General features: G+C 39.5%; 1 protein-coding gene across 1 annotated transcript in view; it reads right to left on the bottom strand.

Moving 5' to 3' along the window:
* The window catches only part of LOC129740363 (protein turtle), a 908,021-nt gene that overhangs the window by 64,099 nt on the left and 818,880 nt on the right, over positions 1-25,042 (bottom strand). The window contains exons 5-11 of the mRNA XM_055732025.1: positions 10,358-10,675; positions 10,141-10,292; positions 9,908-10,052; positions 4,996-5,126; positions 4,746-4,905; positions 4,383-4,553; positions 2,917-3,039 (exon numbers count right to left, since the gene is read on the bottom strand). Of these exons, the coding sequence (XP_055588000.1) occupies positions 2,917-3,039; positions 4,383-4,553; positions 4,746-4,905; positions 4,996-5,126; positions 9,908-10,052; positions 10,141-10,292; positions 10,358-10,675 (1,200 nt within the window). The remainder of the gene's footprint in view (positions 1-2,916; positions 3,040-4,382; positions 4,554-4,745; positions 4,906-4,995; positions 5,127-9,907; positions 10,053-10,140; positions 10,293-10,357; positions 10,676-25,042) is intronic.

Genomic DNA, 25,042 nt, shown 5'->3' with positions numbered 1-25,042 from the left:
ATTTCACGATATTTTCAGTAATTTACAGCTTTGAAAATAAAAGCGGAAGCCGCCATCTAGAATTAATGATGGCGTCAAGCAACAATTTTTCCTACTATTCGGGCCCTTTCACCAAATACTCATATTGTAAAGATATTCATACCACTTTTGGTGATTTCAAGTTTTCAAAGATGATTTTTTTTTATTTTAACTGAAAACCAACACGCATCACTTACCAAAAATGTGTAAAAATGGGAGTTCCAATTCAAATATGTGCTATCTAACTTGAGCGTGTCCTGTTTTGACATCTTGATCGAGAACTGTCACTAAGTTTTATGGCGGTTTAATAATCATGCACTGAGTGCTATTGTAGAACATGCAAAAGAAAGCATGGAGCAAACTTCTAAGTTTGTGTTTTATTATAGTTTAAAAAGAGCATTCATAACTCTTTCAAAATAACTAAAACAGTATGTTTAATAAAAGTTTTATTAGCGTTTTCAAAACCATCTGAAAACATATGGTCGAAAAAAAAAAATAAGCATTCTGCATGACCATAATAAAACCGTCATAAAACGCTGCACAAAAAAATGCCATAATTAAACCATAATAAAACATCCTAATGCTAGTTGGCTTAATCTGTGTTACTTGGGGATTCTAGTATTGAACGGACATGGCAGCAATACAGAGCTCGTAGGCAAATAGGATCTGTAAATTCTTTACGTATGACAAATCCCAGCATTCGGTTAGCCTTTTCAAGTGTAGCACAGTAGTGACGCTTAAATGTCATATGACTATCCAAAACAACGCCAAGGTGTAGAAATTCGCCCTGGATATTGTAGTCGTACAAAATAGGAAGTTTCTTGCGTCCAAATGTTATGATACAGCAGAGACGCTTAAGGCCAGTAGGTTAACAGCACACCAATTTACAACTGTATCGAGGAATCGCTGTAATATCTGACAATCTGCCAAGCTGTTAACGACCAAAAATATTTTCAAATCGTCCGCGTACATGAGTACTCCGCATCCAACAAGCAGCATGTTAATATCATTACAGAACAGGGTGAACAATAAAGGGCCCAAATTACTTCCTTGTGGTACCCCTGAAGGCGGAATGAAATCTGGAGATTCAGAAGATCCGATTTTTACAGCAAGACGACGATTAGTTAAGTAGCTTCTGATCCAGGCGCATAATCTCTCAGATAATCCCAGACGTTTTAACTTTAAAAGTAAAATTAAGTGATTCACTGAGTCAAATGCCGCAGTGATGTCCGTGTAAACTGCGTGTTGACAATTTTCCCTAAGACCTTCGAGCAGGCAGCTAGCGAAGTGATACCTCGATAATTACGCACCTCTTGCTTATCACCTTTTTTAAAGATTAGGCTCATGAAGGATCTTTTCCAGGAGGCAGGAAACTGATGTTGTTGTAAGGACTAATTGAAAATACAAGTAACGGGCTTTACAAGTAAAGTGCAACACTTTTTTTAACAAACTCGCAGGAATTCCGTCCTGCCCAGCTGAGGTAGAGTACTTCAAATTTTTTATAGCATCGAAAACCATTTCCTCGGTAACAACAAAAACGTCGAGATTTAAAACACCGGTGGGCAATCGTGTGACAGCTGCGCTAATTTGATCTCCAATTGGCGATGGAATTGAAAATACCCTGGAGAAATGCTTTGCAAAATGAACAAATTTGTCAGCAGGTGATTTAGCAATTCTGTCATCTAAACGTACCTCCGCAGGTAGACCGGATTCCTTCCGTTTGATATTCACAAAATTCCAAATATTCGGTTGGCCGGATATTGTTTTTTTTTTTAATTTTTACAATTACAGACTTGTCAAATTTTTCTAAAAGTTTTGGATAGTTTATAAAATATCCAAAAGTAATGTTGAAAAAGCAACATAATGTATCATACACTGTAGATCGTACAGGAGAATGCTGACAAGTATCGCTTAAGACTTTGATTATCGTTTATTCCACATTTAATTCAAATATCCAGGCTTGCCCATAAATCCAATAAAGAATTCGAAATAAGTCAAATCTGGCCAGGATGTCTGGCTTCGTTCATATCATTAGCTAAATCAAACAAAAAACTCTAATTTCTCTTTGAAAATTTCAACATTTTTTGTTCAAAAAACGATAAAAAAAAATTCAAAATGAACCTAAATGTTTTGTTTAATGCTTAGATACGATTTTCATACTGCTGCTGTGATTCAATGAACTCTTTAAAATTCAAGTTATTTTCCTCCTGTATGTTTTTGGCCTGGATTTTGATCAGTTTGGCCCTGTTATCGAATTTAAAAAACATCGTCTGAATTGCCCGACCGTGTGGTTTAAAGTGTGGTATGCTTAAGGTTAAAAATCCTCGTTCTTTTGATTAACTATTTTAAAGATGTCTTGCTCATATTCGACTTTCATAAAATTCGATATCAAATAATCAATTTAGAATTGCTTGGCACCTGTTTCGTCGTATTGTGTCCCAGTTTACACAGGGACCAATTCATCTGATGTCCTTTCAGTTATTGGAGACATTTTTTAAATAAGAGAGACTCCCACTTCAAAAAGATCTTATAATACATCCTCAGATTATATCATATGTTTGAAAAAAAAAATCGACTCAAGAACATGAGGGGCATTAATTTAGATGAAAGACATAGAAAGAAATTGTAATAATCCATTTTGTATTTTTATAAAAACCCAACACAATATTCGACCGAATATTCGGCCGAATAGTTGAAAAGGCCACTATTCGGTACATCTCTATTTTTTTCAATTACAGAAGATTGTGGAAATCGATATTTCCGTTAAGAAAGCTCTTCATTCTGGATGTTTTAAGCTTCTCGAAAATAAAATGGATCGGTAGCTATTTACATCGAGTGTAGATTTGAAAATTATCATATGCAGTTAGGAGAAATGATTCTTGAAGATAGGTAACTTACCAGCTGCGATTATGTGAAAAACACAGGGCTGCCGCTGTTTCCCGATTCGATTGGTGGCCACGCAGAGCAGGGTTCCGTAGTCCAGTTCCGTCATTGGCGTGTAAGATACAACCGAGGATGTACCTATGGGTAAATTTGGAATCGTAGAGAAATTATGTATTCTGAACTTAGTTCTATTAGCTTGCAAGTCGAAAAAAGATGATTCTAAACATACTAAATGATAAAACTTGAATAACGATTTATCGAAATTTTAGTGAGTTCAATTACTTGAAGTTTCAAGTTTGTGGTTATAGATCTTATTTTTTTTCAATTAATCCAGATAAAAATAAAAATGTAGAGGCAATTTTTATTCAAATTTACCACTCCCGCATTTTCCAATGCTTTAACCACGGGGATGCAATGTTACGGGATTTCTCTATGTATCGTGTGACCAACGTATTTTTTTAAGTGTTAGTGAATCTCGTTTTTATCTTTTTTTTCCTCAGATTGAAGCTTTTTTTGAGAGATGTTCTCAACAAGGCTCCTTATAACGTTGCATCCGGGTGATTATGCTTGACTAAACCACGATTTGGCTACAAACTGTCCGTTTTTTTTTTCGAAATGACAGGCAATCGTTAATGTGCTAAGATAAATCTAAGACAATACCGAAACCATTTAAAGAATAATCAATCGAAACAATCGGTTCAATCCAGTTTTTCAAAAGTTAAGAGAGACTGGTAATTCCAATAAAATTTTCACTATAAAACAAATCGTCATTGCGCAAATTTTGTCAATTGCAATAGAACCTCATGAAGCAAGAAACTGCAAAAACTTCAGCATTGGAACAAGAATCATTTATCTTCACGCCCACTGGCATCAGCTGTATTCCATTTTTCACATAGCCATGCCCGCTGATTGCTGCATCAAAAGGAGCAGCAGAACCACGGCCAGATGGTGTAAAATAAAACTGGTAGGTAGCCGATGACATCTGATAAACCGAGGCATTCATTTGAACTAGGAGCTCGACCTTCTGGAGCTTTAGTACTAAGGTATGTCACCGGTCCATCCATTCACTCAGTCATCACTCAATCCGGGAACGGCCAACTCCGGCTCTCATGAATGGGGCGGCTGACCGAACTGGCTGCCACTAAAACGAGCCATGGTGTTCCGACCCGGGATTCTTCTTCTATGACTGCAATCGGTTGCCCTACAGGTTTAATATTGCAGTAGCCATCCTCTTTTGGAGTAGCTCTGATGTGTTAATCATGGACGGGGCTTTTTCACCCTTAGCGTGTAATATTTTTTTGATTTTTTTTCTCTAGTCTTAGAATTTCTGGGAAGTTTAAATACTGTTTGTATCGTTTCTGTACTAAAACGCATTTTATCTAACTTTGCAAACAAAAACCAAAATAGCATCCGGCACCTTGCAAAAGGTACAGGATGAAGCTAACATGAAAAAAAAAAAAACAAACATATCCAACTCTTACCTAGCCGTGAAATGTGGCTGGCCTGAACGTCGATGCTTTCGGCTGAATTATTGAACGTCCATTTGAACTCGACGTCCGGTGGATTTGCGTCCACGATGCAACGGATCTCGGCGTTCTCCTGTTTGGCCACACCGTAGACACGCTGCTGGTTGGGCGCACAGGTGGGTGCATCTGTGGGCGTTGGTTGAATTTTTGTGAAGGTGTTAACGCCCATGAAGAAAAAAAAAATAGAGAAAAAAAATTGATCAAATTTCCAGTAAAAACATGAATCGCGAATTAGAGCAGTTGTACCGGAAACTGCCCGAAGCAAGTTGGGAGTTGGAATTTCATAAAAATGATACAGTTTCAAATAAAAACACCTACACATAACGTTGAGCTCGAAAATCGGGCTGCTGCCTTCGCCTTCGGCGTTGAATCCTACGCAGGAATAGTTGCCGGCAGTAGTCCTCGAGACCCCTTGCAGGACCAACGAATGGTTGCTGATGATCACTCCTTGCGAGATATTGTGCGGCAGTGTTTTGTTCTGCGGATCAACGGAATAAAAACAAGGGTTAAGTTATTGACACTAACTTTGATTCGTCTCAAATTAATAACGTTTTGAATCGATGCTCACGTTATGTTTCCACTCGACTTTATAGACAACTGGATGCGCCGTCACAATGCAGTCAAAGTACACATCCGTACCCTCCCGAATCGAGTACGGATCCAGGGAACTTCCCAGGCGCACCTTGGCGTCCGGAACATCTAGGAAAGGAAAAAGGTTAAAACAAGCAATATGTAAGAAGATACTCTCCGGGAAAGTGGACTGTTGATAAAAAAAACTTAATCTTAAAATACATAGTTATATATAATTTTTTTGGTATTGTTTTCTTAAAATATCCATTATTCGAAAACCTTTCAAAATAACACTTGAAGTGCTGTTATAAAGCAGCATTTTAGCATCTAGAACGCTGGCATAATGCTTTTAAAATTCAAAATTTTAGTGCTTATAGTTACTTGGGTAGTGCAGTTATTGTCTTATTCTATGCTGTTCAACGTGTTTAATTTTTTTTTGCCCAGTTCAATAAAAGGTAGCCTGGACACTTAAAATGTCAGAAAATGATAAAATGGAGGACGTCGAGGGACAGTGGCGACACCTGCCCAGGTAAAGATCATCAACATTGACGAAATATCTCAACATAACGGACCGGAGTCTCCGTTGGACCCCAAAAGCTGAACTTCAGATCAAGCCTTAAAGGATTCGAAGGTTTTAGGACCTTTCGGTAGGAAAGAAAACTAGAAAGTGTTAAAAAAACAAAGGCATCACCAGCTTGGCCCGCGAAAAATTATAATTTATCGTGCTAACGAGAAACTGTTCGCCGCTTAGCGCTTAGTGAAAAAGCACACAATACAGCACAGCAGCAATTCACTTACAGATCAGACTCTACTCCGATCATGACATCCATAGGGTGTAGAAAAAGTGGCACTCAAAACTGTGCCAAATTGGCATTAACAAGATTAGCGACCGCTGCCATTGTCCTCCCTGCGCGAACGCATTGCATATGCTTGGAAAAACACCAAATAACATTTTCTTGTTTCTTCATATCCCATATTAGATAAAGGAAAATGGCAAGAATCATCGGTCAATTTGTCACTTCTATTCTGAACAAGATACAGCCGGGTTCAAAATTTTAAAGTGTTTCTGATTAAGCAATACGCATTTGCTAGAGCGGATACGGAACACTCCGTTCGTCATCTAACGGGTGGAAGCTCAAACCGGTTAGATGATTTTGGAATTTGAATAAAGTTCCCGGATTCTAAATAATCATAGCATTAGTAGAGTGCTTAAGTTGTTGTTGTGCAATTTATGTTTATTTCCTTTGATTGTTTCACTATGTTGGCTGGCAAATGGTGGACAATGTGCAACACGAGGCCCCATAGTGGTTATATCATCTCTTGTTCACAACTCCTATCTCAACCTCCACGTGGTACCGGCTGGGATGCGAGTAACCTAAGCGGTGATCGGGTACCCATCCCCGGTGGATGCTTTGGTCGCATGCAGACTGAGAAGGTGGCAGCACGTGTCTGTCCTCCAGGTCAGGGGCAGCGTGCAACAACAGTCGAGCGTCTGTTCTCCAGGTTAGGGGCGGCTCAAACAGCGTCTGTCTCGCAGCGAGCGGCTGAATTTATGAAATGCGGCTCCCGTCAGCAAATCCAAGATGGCAGCCCCATCGCTGGATAAGAACCTTAGGCTAACAACCTACTGCTTCCGATTTATAAAATTGATACGGAATCCGAATGAAATGACCGACCTGGAACACTGGCGACGACTTTTAGCATGAAAACACGGATACGAATTGGAACTTGAAACGTTCTAACCCTTGCCCAACAAGGCACGCTGGCTCAACTTGCTAGAGAAGCTAGCCGCATCTAGCTAGAAATTATGGGACTGAGCGAAGTCCGTTGGCCTAAAATTGGAGAACAAAAGACACAGTACGGGCTTGTCCTGCTTTACTCTGGCATACAAGGTGAACACGCTACTCGGGAACGAGGAGTAAGTTTTCTGTTAAGGCCCATGCGGCCCTCATTGGATTGGAACCGATAAACGAAAGAATAATCGTAGCCAGATTTAGAACACGGGTTAGAAATCTTACAATGGTCAAGTGTTATGCACCAACTGACGTTGTCGATTTGCAGGAGAAAGTGCAGTTTTACAGTCAACGGAACAGCGTGGTTGAGCAAATTCCGAACGGTGACATTCAAATCCATTTAGGTGACTTCAACGCAAAAATTGGCTCCGACAATCAGGATCTTGAGCGCATCATGGGTTGGCATGGCCTAGGACAGACGAGCGAAAACGGGGAGCTGTTTGTAGATTTTTTTGGCAACAACAACATGGCGATAGATGGACCACTCTTTCCCCATCAACCAGCACATAAGGTCACTTAGGTATCCCGAGATGGCCAAACAGAAAATGAAATTAACCACATCTGCATCAACTGAAAATGGAGAAGGATCCATCTTGATGTCCGCAACAAACGAAGCGCAGACATTGCATCTGACCATCACCTCGTCCTTGGCGAGATACGACTGAGAGTTGCGCGTGTCCACCGGCGCGAGGAGAAAGTCGGATGTCGATACGACGTACGCCGTTTAGAGAATCCAGAGGTAAAAAGAGCATACGTTGAACAGCTAGAGTCCCGAGCCTCGGAATTGCCGACAGACGGAACAGTCGAAGAACAGTGGTGTGGAATTAAGAATGCCTTTATCATGACGAGCCATGGTACTCTCGGTAAAGTTTGTGGAAGAAGAAGTGAATGGATGTCGGATGAAACTTGGAGGATGGTCGATGATCGGAGAAAGGCGAAAGTCGGAATTGAGCAGGCATGTACTGGGTCAGCCAAAGCAGCCGCCCGCTTACGTTATGCGGAGCTGGAAAAGGCAGTTAAACGAGCTTGTAGACGAGACAAGAGAGCCTGGACAAACTCCCTAGCCGAAGAGGGGGAAAGAGCCGCCGCCAATGGAGATATCCGATTACTTTATGACATTTCTCGCCGCCTCAGTGGTGCAAGGACTAATGCAAGAATGCCGCTAGAAGACCGAGCAGGTCAGTTATTGACCGATCGAACAGATCAGCTCAAACAATGGACTGAGCACTTCGAACAACTCTTCCGAGTCACGAATAGCTATAGCCAACAGTCACATCAATGGCGTCAACTTGGAAGCGCCTTCGCTGGCTGAAATAGAAGCGACAATCAAAAGCATGAAATCCATTGAAGCGCCTGGGATCGATTGCATCCCTGCTGAAATGCTGAAAGCCGACCCTGCGTGTCAGCACATATTTTGCACCGTCTTTTCGCTGACATCTGGGATACTGCAACATTCCCGGTAGACTGGATGCAGGGTATCCTCGTAAAGGTTCCGAAGACAGGAGACCTGCCAGAGTGCGGTAGCTGGCGAGGCATGAAGTGGATCTGTACAACCCTCAAAGTACTCTGCAAAGTGATCTTGAACAGGATCCAGAAGAAAATCGACGCTATACCCCGAAGGCAATAAGCTGGATTCTGATCCGGACGATCATGTGTGGATCACTTTACAACGCTACGAATAATATTGGAATTCCAGGAATCTCTTCTGCTGGTTTTCGTTGATTTCGAAAAAGCATTTGATCGATTTAACCACGAAAGCATCTGGATTGCTCTAAGACTACGAGGGATCGCAGAGGAACTAGTCCATCTCATTGAAGCACAGTACGAGGCATATTCGTGCAGTCTTGCACGACGGTCACTTGTCCGAACCTATCCCGGTGACTGCTGGAGTGAGACAAGGATGTATTTAGGACCGCTGCATTTTCTCATCGTAATGGATGAGATCTTGACTGGATCGATTGACTTTAGACCAAACTGAGGATTGTCGTGGAATCCTTCGACAATGGAGCAGGTGAACGACCTTGGCCTGACAGACGATATTGTTTTGCTCGCCCATAGACAACAAGACATTCAGAGCAAGCTCGACGACCTCACCGAAAGCTCCAAGGCAGCAAGTCTCAAAATCAATGTCGAAAAGAGATCAACACAGTAAATCCTTCCAATTTCGTGGTAGCTGTGCAACAAGTTGAGAAAGTGGAGTGCTTCCAATATCTTGGTAGCCAGATAGCGGTGGTACCAGAAAAGACATCTCGGCGCACGTGTCAATGAACATACTTAAATTAAAAATTCAGAAAAGATATCGAAACCCGCATCGGTAAGGCGCGATTTGTGTTTGCGAGTCTTCGAAACATCTCTCTACTAACGAAAATCCAAATCGTCAATTCAAGCGTCTAATCTGTAATGTTGTTCGGGTGTGAAACTTGGTGCACATATGCAGTGACGACGCGAAAACTGCAAGTATTTGTGAATCGCTGCATACGGAGTATCGTGCTTGGTGGCTTGGCAACTGGATCTCAAATGAGGAATTGCATCGACGGTGTCATCAAAGGATGCTAGAAATCGAGATTCGGGAACGCAAGTGGAGATGGACTGGGCACACGCTGCGAAGAGATGAGAACTAGATTTGCAGAGAGGCGCTAGAATGGAATCTAGAAGGACATCAAAGAACAGATCGACGAGTCTTGATTGGGACCGAGTGAAGACGTTGGCTCCGGATCGTCAACAGTGGAGGTGTTTTACCACGGCCCTATGTAAGTAAATTTCACTATGTTCATAATTTTGTGATCTTAGTGTTTCTTCAAAGTAACATCTTTAGTCAACCTTTTATGTAAAAATACTTTATGAATGTTTATGTCGACGAATAATATTTTTGTTCTGATCACTTGGTGGGATTGTTTGTTTGAATGTTAATCGGAGTCGCATTTGTCCCGAAAGAGCTACCCCCCAAACACTCCGGAACAGGCCCGATCAAGAAGTACTTAGCAATATTGCAGGGACACCTAGTAAAACGACCTCAAGTTGTACACAATGTCGAAGGGATGATAAGATATTTTTGATTGCTAAATGAATTATCTGCTAGATAATTAAAACATAATATTTGCAAATCAAAAGTCTTACATTGTATGTCCAGCTGCCAGCCGTCTTCCAGGGCATCGGAGGGCGCATAGGTGTTGTACGCCTTGCAGGACAAATACTTGCCGGCATCGGTTCGGTTCAGGATGATTGACAGCGTACTGGTCGTTTGATTGCCATCGGCGGATGTCTGTTCGGAACAGAAATGAGGATAAGAAAAGTTTGGAAAGTGAATAAGGTTTCAGAATTATTTAGAAAGGGGCGGGTGTCTCCGTTACCGTTTCTTTGCTTTTGTCCAGCCGGACCCCATCCAGGAACCAGGTTATGGAGGCTGCAGGCCTAGAACCTGCACTTTGGCACAGCAAATCATACCGGTGCCCGGCTGACAGCGGCTGGTGAGCACCAATCAGTCTTATGTTTAGGGGAGCAACTGCGAATGAGAGATTAAATGTTGATTGTAAAGTAGAAGAATATAGTTTACGAGCAATAACTTACAGTTCATATCAATTTGGACGGAGGACTCGACCGGGCTGGCCCTCTCGTGGTTGTTAGCCTTGCAGACCAGCTTCGAGTGCAGATCTTGCCGGGTCAGTGGACCGAGAACAATCTCACTGCGGAGATGTTTGCCAATGGGCACGTATTTGGTTTCGGCCACCAGTGGCACTCCGTCCCGATGCCAGCTGACAGAGGGCGTCGGCCGGCCACCGTAGACGTCGCAGCGCAGTTTGACCACGTCCCCCTCGCTGTAGGGACCGGCCACTGTGGTCCGTTCGGTGCCCTGCTGGTCCCGGATCACGACCCGCTCCGGGGGAACTGCGAAATGGACGAAAATTAAAGGAACACAGAGTCAGTCAGTTAGCCAGTTAGTTAGGAGAAAACTTTCACTTCACTTTAGCGAGAAGCGTTCTGCCACATACATCTCCGCAGGACTGTATGTGGGTATGTGGGTGATTGTGCAATGCGCAACCAATATGCTGCTGCTGTTGCTGCTGATGCACTAAACTTTCCGTAAATTTTGTACCTCCTCCTCCTTCATGGTCTTACCCTCTTTCGTTCCTTTTACTCCGAAGAAGCTGCTGGCTAATGTGGCTGAAACACATTTCGCGACCAACTTGACATGACCCTTATCAAGGTGAAAATTGGTGATCATACCGTTCTCGCTAGTTAAACAAATGAGCATACTCAGTTCGTCGCACTTCTGTAAGGAGGCCAATTTTTAGCTCAGTGACTTTTTTTTAAGGAAAAACTCGAGGATGCGAATTCCCAATACGCTCTGCAAGATTTTAGAAAGCTTCTTTCTAAATCGAGTCTTAACCTAAGAAACCGATTCTAGTTTACGACCCTGCAAACGTGAAATCGTATAAGAAATGATAACTTAAGTCGTTTTCAATGGTATTGCGAATCGCAATTTCAACTGCATAATGAAAAGATCGTATAAAATGTCGTCTGAAGTCAGTTTGAATCGGATTAGATAGAAAGTCCGCCATGTTTGTAAATTTTGAAATGATTTTGCTCCCGCTCGGGCTTCAAGTGAGAAAATCATCGTCATGTTCTCTTTGCATCCAGCAGCGTGCATACAGATGCTAATTAACAGATGGGAATTGAGAATTATTGACTAATGAGAGAACTGGAAAATGTCGCCGCTGGCAACGATTTGAAGGCTATGAGAGCAAAATCTTGCGCTCTCTTGCATTCTTCCGATAGGTACGAGTAAGGATTATATATTAAATATTAAATTTATCAATCTTGAATAGATTTTTGGGAAATCAATCTTTTCAACTCAGATTTTTTGGATCGATTCTTTAGAATGGAAAAAATCGATTATTAATTCATGGGGTTTTCTAAAATTTGCCCAGATTTCGAGCTCAATATTTTGGAATCACTATTGCCTGGATTTGCACGAATCAGATACTCATGGGAAAAAAAATTTGACACCATTAATCTAGTCAATATTGGTACTTCAAAATGGATTTTCGTTTTGTGGAATTTTTGTTTGCAGATTTCGATACAATGAGTTTGAGTACATTCAAATGACCCTTGTATGCAGGTTTTGCTAAGCTTTGCTGAACGGGAGACACGTGACCTATCTCAACGAATATCGTCAGCTAACTGACGACCGCTCTCGACATCGTGTGAGTGCGTGTAGTAAGGACGATGAAGAGAGATTATCAACTCGGAAAGGCCCATCGACCGTGAGAGTGTCGCACTCGCAATCATTGTCAACACATCTCCCCCCTACACAAAAATGCAAAAATCTGCTAGATAAGCTTTTTTCCGAACTTTCATCAAAATATTGTTATGAGCGTAGTTTTCATCTTCTTTTGTGTCAATAATATTTTTAATTTACGAATTTCTACATTCAGGCGCTTCGCTATTCATTTATAACGGTTTCATAACCTATCGATAGACAGCCCAATAGTATCGAACTATCGACCGTATCATAAATAATCCACTTTGACTAGCCCACACGTAATGGTAAAAAGAAAAGCTTTTTTTTTAGATAAATCATGATTATCTTCTTGAACTTGGGCGAATAAAATCTTCTTGAACGAAATCGAACTATAACTGAACACTTCATTGCAAATGAGCCTTCTGTTGAACTTCCCGTCTCAAAAATTGCTCCGATGTAGATCATCCATCTCACTTTTCCTGTTGGATCCCCCGTCTCAACAATTGTTCTAATGTACATTTTACGGCTCTTTATTCTTGTTGGATATCCCGTCTCAACAATAATTCAGATATCGACCTTCCGTCTCACTTTTTTATGGACCTCCCGTCCCAACGCTTGATTTGTGAGGGACTCTCACATCCAGATACAACTGTGAATCGTTTCTAAAATTAGATACTGCATCACAATCAATCTTGAGTTGGAACTCTCATCTCGGCTTGAAAATTCGAGCCTTTGATAAAACTAGCATCGATATCAAACTTCAGTCGAAACTCCCATCACAACTAGAATTTCAAGCTTGTGATTGGAACTTCCATCGCAATCAAACGTCAGTCCGAACTCTTATCTCGATTGAAAAACTTGAGCCTTTGATTGAAACGTTCATCGCAATCAAATTTCAGTCGAAATTCTCATCACGACTAGAATCTCAAGCTTTTGATTGGAACTTCCATCGCTATCAAACTTCAGTCGGGACTCAAATTTCGACTGGAACACTCGAGCCTTTGGATGGAACTCTCATCGCAATCCAACTTCAGTTGGAACCTATTAACTCGACTAGAAAACTGATTCGTTATCAAAACACGATATCAAAGTAACAATCCGAAACTTTAGTCTTAGTCATCTGAAGAAAAAAAAATTAGTCTTCCTTATTTACATAAATTCGTGATGTGAATCTGATTAGCAATCTTCATGTTGGTCCTCCTACTCCAACGTGAATTTGTGAAGTGAAGCTTCAGAACACTCGTATAACTATGAAGTGACCCTTCAGAGCACTTCTCATGTTGGTCCTCCCGATCCAACGTAAATTCATGAAGTCAACCTTAAGAACACTCCTCGTGTTCGTCTCCCCGATATAACGGAAAATTAAGAAGTGAACCTTCAGAACACTCCTCGTGATGGTCCTCCCGATCCAACGTAAACTTCTGAAGTGAGCCTTCAGAACACTCCTCATGTTACTCTTCCCGATCCAACGAAAATTCGTGAAGCGAACCTTCAAAACACTCCTTATGATGGTTCTCCCGATCCAACGTGAATTTATTAAGTGAACCATCAAAACACTCCTCATTTTGTTCCTAGCTATTCAACGTAAATGCATGCAGTGAAACTTCCAACGTTAATTTATTGAATAAACCTTTAGAACACTTGTCGTGGTGGTCATCTCGATCAAACGTAAATTATGAAGTGATCCTTCAGAATACACCTCATGTCGGTCCTCCCAATCCAACGGAAAATCGTGAAGTAAACCTTCAGAACACTTCCATGTTGCTCTTCCCGAACCAACAAAAATTCGAGAAGTGAACCTTCAGAACACTCCTTATGATGGTTCTCCCGATCCAACGTGAATTTATTAAGTGAACCTTCAAAACTCTCCTCATGTTGATCCTCCCGATTCAACGTATATTCATGAAGAGAACCTTCAGAACACTCCTCGTGTTAGTCTTCCCGATATAACGAAAAATTAGGATGCGAACCTTCAGATCTCTCCACATGTTAGTCCTCTCGATCCATCGTAAATTCGTGAAATGAACCTTCAGAACACTCCTCGTGATGGTCCTCCCGATCCAAAGCAAAATTATTAAGGTAATCTCCAGAACACTCCTTATGTTCGTCTTCTCGATCCAATGAAAATTTGTGAAGTGAGCCTTCAGAACACTCCTTATGTTGGTCCTCTCGATCGAAGGAAAAATTTGTGAAGTGAACCTTCAGAAAACACCATGTGTAGGTCCTCCTAATCCATCGTAAATTCATGAAGTGAATCTTCAGAACACTCCTCAAGTTCGTCCTTCCGATCCAACGTAAATTTGTGAAGTGAACCTTCAGAACACTTCTCATGTTAGTCCTCCTGATCCAACGAAATTTCATGAAGTGAGCCTTAGAACACTCCTTATGTTGGTCCTCTCAATCCAAAGTAAAATTATGAAGAGAACCTTCAGAACACTCCTCGTACTGGTCTTCCCGATCCAACGTAAATGTATGAAGTGATCCTTCAGAACACTCCTCATGTTGGTCCTTCCGATCCAAAGTGGAATTATTAAGTGAACCTCAAGAACACTCCTTATGTTGGCCCCCCCGATCCAACGAAAATTTGTGAAGTGAATCTTCAGAACACTTCTCATGTTGGTCCTTACGATCCAACGTAAATTGGTGAAGTGAACCTTCAGAACACTCCTTTTGATGGTCCTTCCGACCTAACGTAAATTCATGGAGGAAACCTTCAGAACACTCCTCGTGTTTGTCCTCCCGATCCAAAGCAAAATTATTAAGGTAATCTCCAGAACACTCCTTATGTTCGTCTTCTCGATCCAATGAAAATTTGTGGAGTGAGCCTTCAGAACACTCCTTATGTTGGTCCACTCGATCCAAAGTAAACTTATGAAGTGAACCTTCCGAACACTCCTCATGTTGGTCCTCTCGATCCAACGTGAATTTATTAAGTGAACCTTCAAAACACCTCTCATATTGGTCCTCCCGTAAAGTGAATCTTCAGAACAATCTTCATGTTGAACTTCCCGGTTCAACGAAAATTCGTGAAGTGAACCTTCAAACTATTCCTTACGTTGGTCCTTCCGACTCAATTTCAGTGAATGAAATGATCCTTCAGAACACTCATCATGTTGGTCCTCACGATCAATCGAAAATTGGTGAAGTGAACTTTAAGAAAACTCCTCATGTTGGTCCTCCCGATCCAACGAAAATTCGTGAAGTAAGCCTTCAGAACATTTCTCATTTTGCTCTTCTCGATCCAACGAAAATTCGTAAAATGAACCTTCAGAACACTCCTTATGGTGGTCCTCTCGATCCGACGTGAATTTATTAAGTGAACCTTCAGAACACTCCTCATGTTGGTCCTCCCGTGAAGTGAACCCTCAGAACACTCCTCATGTTGGTCCTCTCAATCCAACGTAAATTTTTAGAGTGAACCTGCAGAACTTGTGGGTCCGTTCATGAAGTAAGCCTTCAGAACACTTCTCAAGTTGGTTCTACCGAACCAACAAAAATTTGTGGAGTGAACCTTCAGAACACTCTTCTTGTTGGTCCTCCCGATCCACATTAAAATTATGAAGTAAACCTTCAGAACAATCCTCATATTGGTCCTCCTGATTCTACAAAAACTCGTGAAGTGAGCCTTCAGCACACTCATCTTTTTGGTCCTTCCGATCCAAAGTAAAATTTTAATTGAAACTTCAGAACACTCCTTTTGTTGGTCCTCCCGATCCAACATAAATTTGTAAAGTGAACCTTCAGAACACTTCTCATGTTGGTCCTCTCAATCCAATGAAAATTCGTGAAGTGATCTTTTAGAACCCTTCTCATGTTGCTTTTCCCGATCCAACAAATATTCGTGAAGTGAACCTTCAGAACACTCCTTATGATGGTCCTCTCGATCCAACATGAATTTATTAAGTGAAACTTCAGAACACTCCTCATGTTGGTCCTCCCGTGAAGTGAACCTTCAGAACAATCCTCATGTTGGTCTTCCCGGTCCAACGAAAATTCGTGAAGTGAACCTTCAGATTACTCCTTATGTTGGTCCTCCAGATCCAACGTAAGTCTATGAAATGATCTTTCAGAACACACTGTTGGTCCTCCCGATCAATCGAAAATTTGTGAAGTGAACCTTCAGAAAACTCCTCATTAGACTGGCCCACAACGAAAAAAATCATTATATTCCACGCGGCACCCCCTAAATTTGTGCATTTAGGTGAAAAATTGACTTTCTGAAAGTTTCAGGTCATTTGGAAGAAGCACGAGCTGGCGCAAAAGACTTGAAATTTGTATGGAGATTTTCAGCAAAATGTATGAAAAATCGACATACTTTCACTCTTGGTGTTCTGAAATATGTAATCAGTATGCTAGGAAGCTCAAAATTCCAGGAATTGTAGTTCAAACAATGACAAATAAGTTTGTAGAAGATTGTGATGCGATACGAGTTGACTGTTATAAGTTATCCGCAATTTAATGTGTGATTTTTTTTTTTGCATTTCTTTGATATATTGTGAACGGAGTATGGGCTAATAATAGCACTAACTTGATCGCATCGTCACACAATGAGATCAACAAATAGAAAGTTTGTGACCTTTTTTTTAACTTCTGCAGATATTTGTTATAAAATGAGCTACAACTTTGCCTAGGACACAAACTTTCTATCTGTTATTTTGTATGACAATGCGATCAAGTTAGTACTAATAATCCATCTATACACCGTCCACGATATATCGATGAAACGCGAAACTAATCACACATTCTATTGCAAATAACTCATCACAGTAAACTCGTATCGCATCATAATCTTCTACAAACTTGTTTGTTATTGTTTGAACTACAATTCCTGAAATTCTGAGCTTTCTAGCATACTGGTAACATATTTTACAATACAAAGAGTGAAAGAATGTCGATTTTTCATACATTTTGCTTAAAATCTCCATACAAATTTCAAATCGTTTGCGCCAGCTCGTGCTTCTTCCAAATGACCTGAAACTTTCAGAAAGTCATTTTTTCACTTAAATGCACCAACCTAGGGGGTGCCGCGTTGAAAAAAATGTTGTAAAAATCATCCCATACAAATTTGGGCCAGTCTACTCCTCATGTTTGTCCTCCCAATCCAACGAAATTCCGTGAAGTTAGCCTTCAGAATATTTCTTAAGTTGGTCCTCCCGATCCAACGTAAATTCGTGGAGTGAACCTTCAGAACACTACTCTTGATGGTCCTTCCGATCCAACGTTAAATTATTGAGTGAACCTATATTGGTCCTCCAGATCCAACAAAAATTCATGAAATGAGCCTTCAGAACACTTCTCATGTTGGTCCTTCCAAACCAAAGAAAAATTATAAAGTGAACCTTCAAAACAATCCTTTTGTTGGTCCTCCCAATCCAATTTGTCAATTTGTAAAGTGAACCTTCAGAACACTTCTCATGTTGGTCTTCCCGATCCAACATAAATTCGTGAAGAGAGCCTTAAGAACACTTCTCATGTTGCTCTTCCCGATCATGTTGCTTCCTCCCGATCCAACGTAAATTTGTGGAGTGAACCTTCAGAACACTCCTTTTGTTGGTCCTCCCGATCCAACGTAAAATTATGGAGTGAACCTTCAGAACACGCCATATGTTGATCTTCCTGATCCAACGCAGTTTAGTGGAATCACATCCACACTCTCTCTTTCGAAAAAATAATTTAATCAACTGCCAACCGGCTGAGTGGTGCTGTTTCTGCTTACTCGTTTTGATATTTTGCCTTGTAATTAAAAATACACGTTTCAAAACATTTTTGAAAAAAAGGAAATATGTAATATACCACGAGATTTCTCGGATTCTTAAGATATCATCAGTATAATTTTTTTGTAGTATAGAAAGTATAACGTATGTATAAAAAAAGTATAATTTTCTAATTCTTATTTCTAATGTTTTCCCTTGATAGGACTCGATTCCCATTAAATAATTCGTTTACTGTGAAAACCCGCGTTAAAAGCCATTGAAAAAACCGTAAATTCTGAGAGGGTGCTGCCAGCCGGAGAGCCAAGTTGCCAGCAAAATCCGTCGGTGCCGTAAGTTTAATTACGTTTTGGCCCTGCTGCTGCGGTGTAAATTTTCTGGTTCCTGCCAACAACTTGTAACCTTGCTTGCCGCCAAGAGGTTTGGCGAAATGTAACTGGGGAGGGCAAGAAGGGCCGCAGAGATTGCAAACCGATAAACTATCCAGAAGCTATGCAACCTCGAACAAGTTGCAGCACCGATGCAGCACAGTCTTGGCTGCCCACGAACGGAGATTGTTCAATTAAGTTAGCTTACTTTTATCGAATGAAGCATTTCGGCGTGGCGGCGAAGTGGATGTTTTGGGTGCGGTAAACTTTAATTACTATATGATAATGCTTGATGTGGTACTAATTTGGTGTTGGACGTTCACAACCGGGCGCTGCTGCTGGTGTGTAATTTATGGTAGCAAAGTTGTTAGCAGACTAGAGCCAGTTGTGTTTTGCACATGGCGCTGTGGCAAGGTATGATGATTCAATTCGTTTGTTGAGCTTTCCGTACAAGATGGTTTATGAGAAATGATTTGAATGAGAACTACAAATTTTATTATCAAAAACAATTTAACGAGTTTATTTCGTTTAGTTTAGTCAGATATTTAGGTTAGTCAGATATTTTTAAGATCGACAATAAATTAACTTTAGACAGCTGATTTAAGAGTTTAAAAACTATTGCTGTGAGTAAAATGCAAGCGTTGAGAATGCTTGTTAATGCCGGTCCGGAATAGAATCCTATACCGAAAATTCCACCTTCAAGGAAGGTCATTATTGGAGTAGAGTCTTATTTGTTGGTGTAGGCCCTTTTAATAGATATTTTGTTTTCTATACACAGTTTAAGCTTTCAAAAATCCCAGAATTTTGTCCAAAAATCATGAAATACAAGAATATACTTTTTTTGTAGATTTTTTTTCGGAAACCTTTTTGGCAGTCACTTTCAACACACGCGCCTTTCTAGGATGAGATATTTTTTCAACTTAGACCCCACATTACCGGATACGTTTCTGTTCACGCGTTTTTTTGTACAGGAGGGAAAAACAAAATTATATCAAGATCAGATATTTTGAAACTTTTTTTTTTTTCTATCTAAATGAGTTATATTTCAGTTCTCGTAGGATGTTAAAATATCTCAAATTGTATCAAAAAATCTATGCGATCATAGCTAAATTATATCAGTTTTTGATATGCTCCTATCAAGATTATATCTGGTTCAGATAGCATAGTTTGATATTAGACAGAACAAATTCTATCAAAATTATGAATGCATGCAATATATGAATGCATCGAGAAAAATTTCTAGTGGAATGTCAGTACCCCAAACTATTTGCTAAAACCATGGTCCATTTATGGTATCCCGAAAATGAAATTCAATTTCATGAATCTGCTAGCGAAATTCGTACTGCAAGAATCAAGAAATATTTTAATTCTAAAGATTCATTTTTCCAACTTTCAGTAAATCTCTGGCGATTTTTGAATAAAAATTTTGATATCCCATACAAAACTAACACTCGCTGCGCTAATTCAGGACAGCAAAAGGACTGCGCTTCCAAAAAAAGTTATGAAAGGTGTAAGCATGTATAACTACGAGGGTCAAGCATTGGTAATTTAAAAAAAGTTGCCTCGACATTTTAATACGTTACTACGTACAAGTTAAAACAAAACACTCCAAGTAATTCAACAAATCTGAAATTGTTAAAGCTCCGCTGAGGTTATAGCTGCCCAAACACATTAGAGATAAATTGACTCCTGGATACAGAACGGAGTGATTCCATGGAAGATTTTTTCATTTAAATTTTCAATGAAGTGCAAAATAAAAACCAAAGAATTAAAAAAACATCTAAACCGAACTGAAGATGAAGTTACCCGAATAGGCTCGCTTTTTATCCTTCTAACTAGGCCTAGCTAATTGGATTGCTCATTTTGCGTTGTCTCGACTGATAATGAAAGCTCGATGAATAATTTAATTTCATAATTTTCTAAAAGCCTTATGGTTTTTTCCGACATATGGCTGCAAACTGCAACCTTTGCGTTGGAATTTTCATACCAGCCTCATTTTTTTCATGACTTGGGTCAGATTGCGTGAGTGTATTTATTGGAAGGTAAAAGGTTCTAGGAACAGTATTTTTCCGTTGGATATTCTATCGCCGGGAATCAATTCCAACAATTCAATTTTCATGAAGAGGATTGTAATTTGTAATCAAGGCAGAACTAAAGTTTTCTGTCTATTTTATATTGAATTAAGTGATGGACAATCATTTTTTTTAAACTGAAATTAAAAAAAAAAGCTTAGATTTTCTATTAAAAAATTGTTCAATAATCATGCAAATCATGTGTTTTAAACATGGCGACCGTGAAAAACTGGAACCGCTACCTAGATAGATGTTCTATTTAGCAGCTCTTTAGATGCAATAAAATAGCTTTTCAAGTTTCTCCTCTTCAATAAAAAAAAATGCTATATGATATACAACAAAAAAAAAGAACGAAAAAATATTTGCGGATCGCAATGCTACCCTGGAATAAATATTTTATCGTGGTACCTACATTACGTTTAAACAGTTCAGTTCTAAAAATGTTTAAAATGATTGTAAAAGATTTTTTTTCCGACTAAAATGAATTTAAATTTCAATTTTTTTTTGTTAAAAAAGAATTTTATTCCTTAGTTGACTTAAATTGAGGCTAACGGAAATGGCAGGATTTAGAACCAGTGCAAATGTAGGCCTCAACCAAATCTCTCCCGGGAGCAATAAACAAACAGTCCAGCATTGTGAAAAGTGCAACTTAACCAGAACGGAGTATTAATAGAGAACAAAAAAAAAACACAAAATAAAATCCAAACAAACCAACCGAACTAAAACCATTCCAACAAATCCCACAACAATACATCTCATTTTGTACCCTGTTGTGCCCATTTTAAAAGTGGTCTTTTCAGGAAAAAAAAACGAGAGCAAATGCATTTTCCAGCCCACTCATGTTTGGGACGGGAGCAAAAAATGTAAATAAAATGTATTTGTTTAAAGGCGATAAGCAGAGTGTTATGAAATCGCTGCAGTAGGACTGAATAATGTTTACTGATGGTTTTGTTTAGTTTGTTGTTGTTTAAGAAAATCAAATTAAACTCATGATTTTTTTAATTCAAATTTTAAACCCTGAATCCAGTTTTGAGCACAGAAAAAACCATTAAAGTTGAACTAAATTTAAAATATATGTATCGAAGGTTTAATATCGAAAATTTTTAGTTACCCTAGTATTTCACAGTTCAAACCGAGCCCAAACAAAGCTCTGGTATCGACTTAATGAATTTTTGAACAAGTTCGCCCGCCATAAGGCATTCGCAGTATGCGATAAAAAAATAGCACCATGCTCGAAACGGTTCAACAGAAGTATGAAATATGAAATTTACAACGGTTTGAGTGCGTTATTCCCGGGAGCAACTTATAGGTAGTTTTTCAAACGGATTTTTTCCCATTTTTGCCACTCCAACTCGTTTCTAGCAAATTTCCGGCGAATCTGAATGATCTACCCGGGCTTATTGTTAGAAAACGGGCCAAACCAGTGGACAAAGTTGCAAAGAGCTCGGCACAATGAGAGCCTCCACGAGAACAATTTCCTTCTGCAACTCGTCACCGAAAGTCCCCCGGGGACCTGACCAGGCTCATCCGGAAAAGATGAATCCGTTGGGTTGGTGGTGCAGATTTTTGGAGAAATGCACTGTTTCGTGATGGTGTTTCGTTTTTCCTTCGAACTACATTTTTTAGCTTTTACCGGGTTTCATTTTGTTGAACGGTGGAACGGTATCGTGGAATACTGAGTATAACACACTGACAAGTGCATTCATTGTTTTTATGGCCCAAGCAATAAGTTGATATCTGTACCAACACGTGAAAAGGATCTATCTCCAAAAGTAAACAAAAACCATTTTCAGTACCTCATGATAGGCCAACAGTTGCACTACTTAACGGTAAAACCCTTTTGAGAAAATAATATTCCGTTACATTGAAAACTCAATTTGAGTAAAGGATCTATAAACATTCTAAAACCAGAACTGCCATCACATGGATATACACCCTTTACTCCGGAACATTTTTTCGCTACTACTCCGCAAACAAACTCAAAATAATCAAATCGACTCTTTATTCAACATAAAAACATAGTTACAAATGAATGCGAGCTTATAACTAAAGCTAAAAATAAGAAAATAGCAAAGGGTGTATAAACAGGTTAGACAAAATACTACGTTAGCTAGGTTCTATCTACGATAGCGAGTTGTTTTTTGATGAAAATTGATATTACTCCATTCTAACATATAGAGAATGCTTCTAAAAATTGTTTGTCTTTCATAAAAACTAAAAATTTGAAGTGATTTTTAATTAGGAATTTAAAATAGGTTTATTTTTTTCAAACGCGTTTTTCTTGATACGCTATATATGGAGATAGATGCTTTTTATGTGTTGGTAAAGATTTGACACTTTATTCAACATAAAACATAGTTACAAATGAACACGAGCTTAGAACTAAAGCTAGAAATGAGAAAATAGCAAAGGGTGTATAAACAAGGGAGACAAAATATTAAGTGAGCTAGGTTCTATCTACGATAGCGCGTTGATTTTTCTTTAAAATTGATATTCCTCTATTCTAACATATAGGGGATGCTTCTAAACATCGTTTGTCTTTCATAAAATGCAAACATTTCTAATGATTTTTAATTAGCGATTTAAAATAGGTTGTATTTTCTTCAAACGCGTTTTTCTCGATTCGCCATATATGGAGATACATCCTTTTCACGTGTTGGTACAGATATGATTCCTAGCAATAGAATAACAGAAGGGGGAAATTGATTCCGGATTAAATGTCATACACCCATAGAAGAGGTTGCAAAAATCCAATGCCTATTTAGCACATCTCTGTGCCGTGATGATATGTTTGAAAAACCGTAACTGGCATAAGGACTCGGCTCCCAACTAAAATGATGCATGACCACTACATTCAAGCAAAACAAGAAAAACATTTTGTGGGATTTCGTTCCTATTGGATAATTCATCCCAGAAACAAGAAAATAAAAATATAAATCACAGCGCCCGGAGGGAGAATCGAACTCAAATCACTAACCAAATGGTGTTGCCAGACCGACATCTTAACCAGTGTACTATTTGAACTTCATGCAGGAAGAGGGATATTTGTCATAGGCATTCTGCCACCGATCAATCACAAAAGAAACGCACGACAGTGGCTTCCCGGCGTTTGGCCTCCTTTCAAGGTATTCATTTGTCTTGCGATGGAAACGGGAAAGGGAACGGGAGTGGAGGAAACGGGAAACCCATTGAATGAGAACTGTGCTTTGCTTACTGCCTGCTATTACATACACACGCTACATATACACAGCTGCTAAAGCCGGGCAGCTTGGCCGGTGCTTGTTTGCCGGTGAATTGAAGGAATATATTCTTGTTGCTTTTGCTACATACACACGCACAGCTTAGCCGTGGTTGTTTGTGGGCGAATTGAATTGAAGGAATGTTTTTTTTTTGTTGCTTTTACTGCATACACACGCCCAGCTCGGCCGTGGTTGTTTGCCGGTGGATTGAAGGGATTGAATTAGAAGGATGTTTTTGTTGTTGCTTTTGCTACATTCACACGCACAGTGCTCGGTTCGCTGGCTGCCTGGTGTTGGCCGGTATTTATTTCCATCCTTCTTCGTCTTGTGATGCGATAGGGAGGGACGTGAAAGCGTTTTTATTTTGTTTCTTTCAGACATACGCAATTCGGTTAACTTGGGAGATTAATGCCGGTGGGAGCAAATCGAATCAGCACCGATCGCGTTATCTTCTTGTACCAATGATGCTATGTAATTGACTACACGCCATTGGCACAGAGGCTGAATTTTGGGTGTAGTAATTTTTGGTCTACTGAAAAACAAAAATCTATACGCTCAGTTAGTTATTCATGCAACAAGTTGCAAAAAGTAAATTTTTCAGCAGCAGTCCTAAATTTGTTTAACGTGGCTTGCCGAGTTGAATAACAACATCAAGTTCTGATAAAATCGAGTTTTGCAATGAGTTGCATACACAATTTTTTTGGAATGCCGGAAATACCTTTGAAAACCAATTTATTTAATTGAAAAAATGATTTTTACCTTTGCAACAAAACAGTGTCAAAATGTAGAATTTTTACAGGTTGACAGCACAGATACATATTTGAAATATCGAAAAATACTACTTTTCGTCACTGTTTTTTTTTCAGCGAATGAAAGCAAGCCTTTATGCAATCAAAGTTAAATAGTATTGAAAAACTGATATTTTTATGCGGGGATACAAAAACATTTTTTTCTGATTGAAATAATTGTTTGAACATGAACATTAATCAGATGTTAACTGAGAGTCATTTCGATTCTGATTATTAATTGAAAAGCATCCGAAGTCCGAAAAGAAACGTTCAAGATCAGATTTTTTCGTGGCACTACATTTGATATTGCAAATTCGTTGGAGCATGCCAGTAGATACGTTACTAATTTATTGGCAAGTTTAGTAACCTTTCTGTAGATAAATGATCACTGTGAAAGTTTTTTGTCTCTGGAGCTTAATTTCGCTGAGCTGAGCTGTAAGTTGGTTCTGTCGAAATTGAAGTCACCACCAACAAAAAAAACAGTATTTTTTAGGACTCCACTTCATTGATAAGAATGATATGCAGCTCTGCTCTAATTGCATAAATAAAGGCGAAACACTGGTACTAAAGACGCCCTAACTTATGCAACTCAGGCGAGCAAAATTTTGGTTGGTCATCAATTTATAAAGAAAAGCCCTCTTTAAATATCATCTGAATGGCGATTCACATCATTTGAATAAGTTTTACTAATTTGTTCCGGGTTGACGGGGGGAATCAAAACTCCGATTTCTTTAGCAGCTTGAATGACAGCTTTAAGCTAGAATTTTATTGTATAATTAGTTTAGGGAAAGTATTGAATTCAAAATTTAGCGTACATAATTCGGTGTGATTC

The sequence above is a fragment of the Uranotaenia lowii genome, chromosome 1 (genome assembly GCF_029784155.1).
Source record: "Uranotaenia lowii strain MFRU-FL chromosome 1, ASM2978415v1, whole genome shotgun sequence".
Classification (NCBI taxonomy): domain Eukaryota; kingdom Metazoa; phylum Arthropoda; class Insecta; order Diptera; family Culicidae; genus Uranotaenia; species Uranotaenia lowii.
This window is presented reverse-complemented; position numbering and strand designations above follow the sequence as displayed.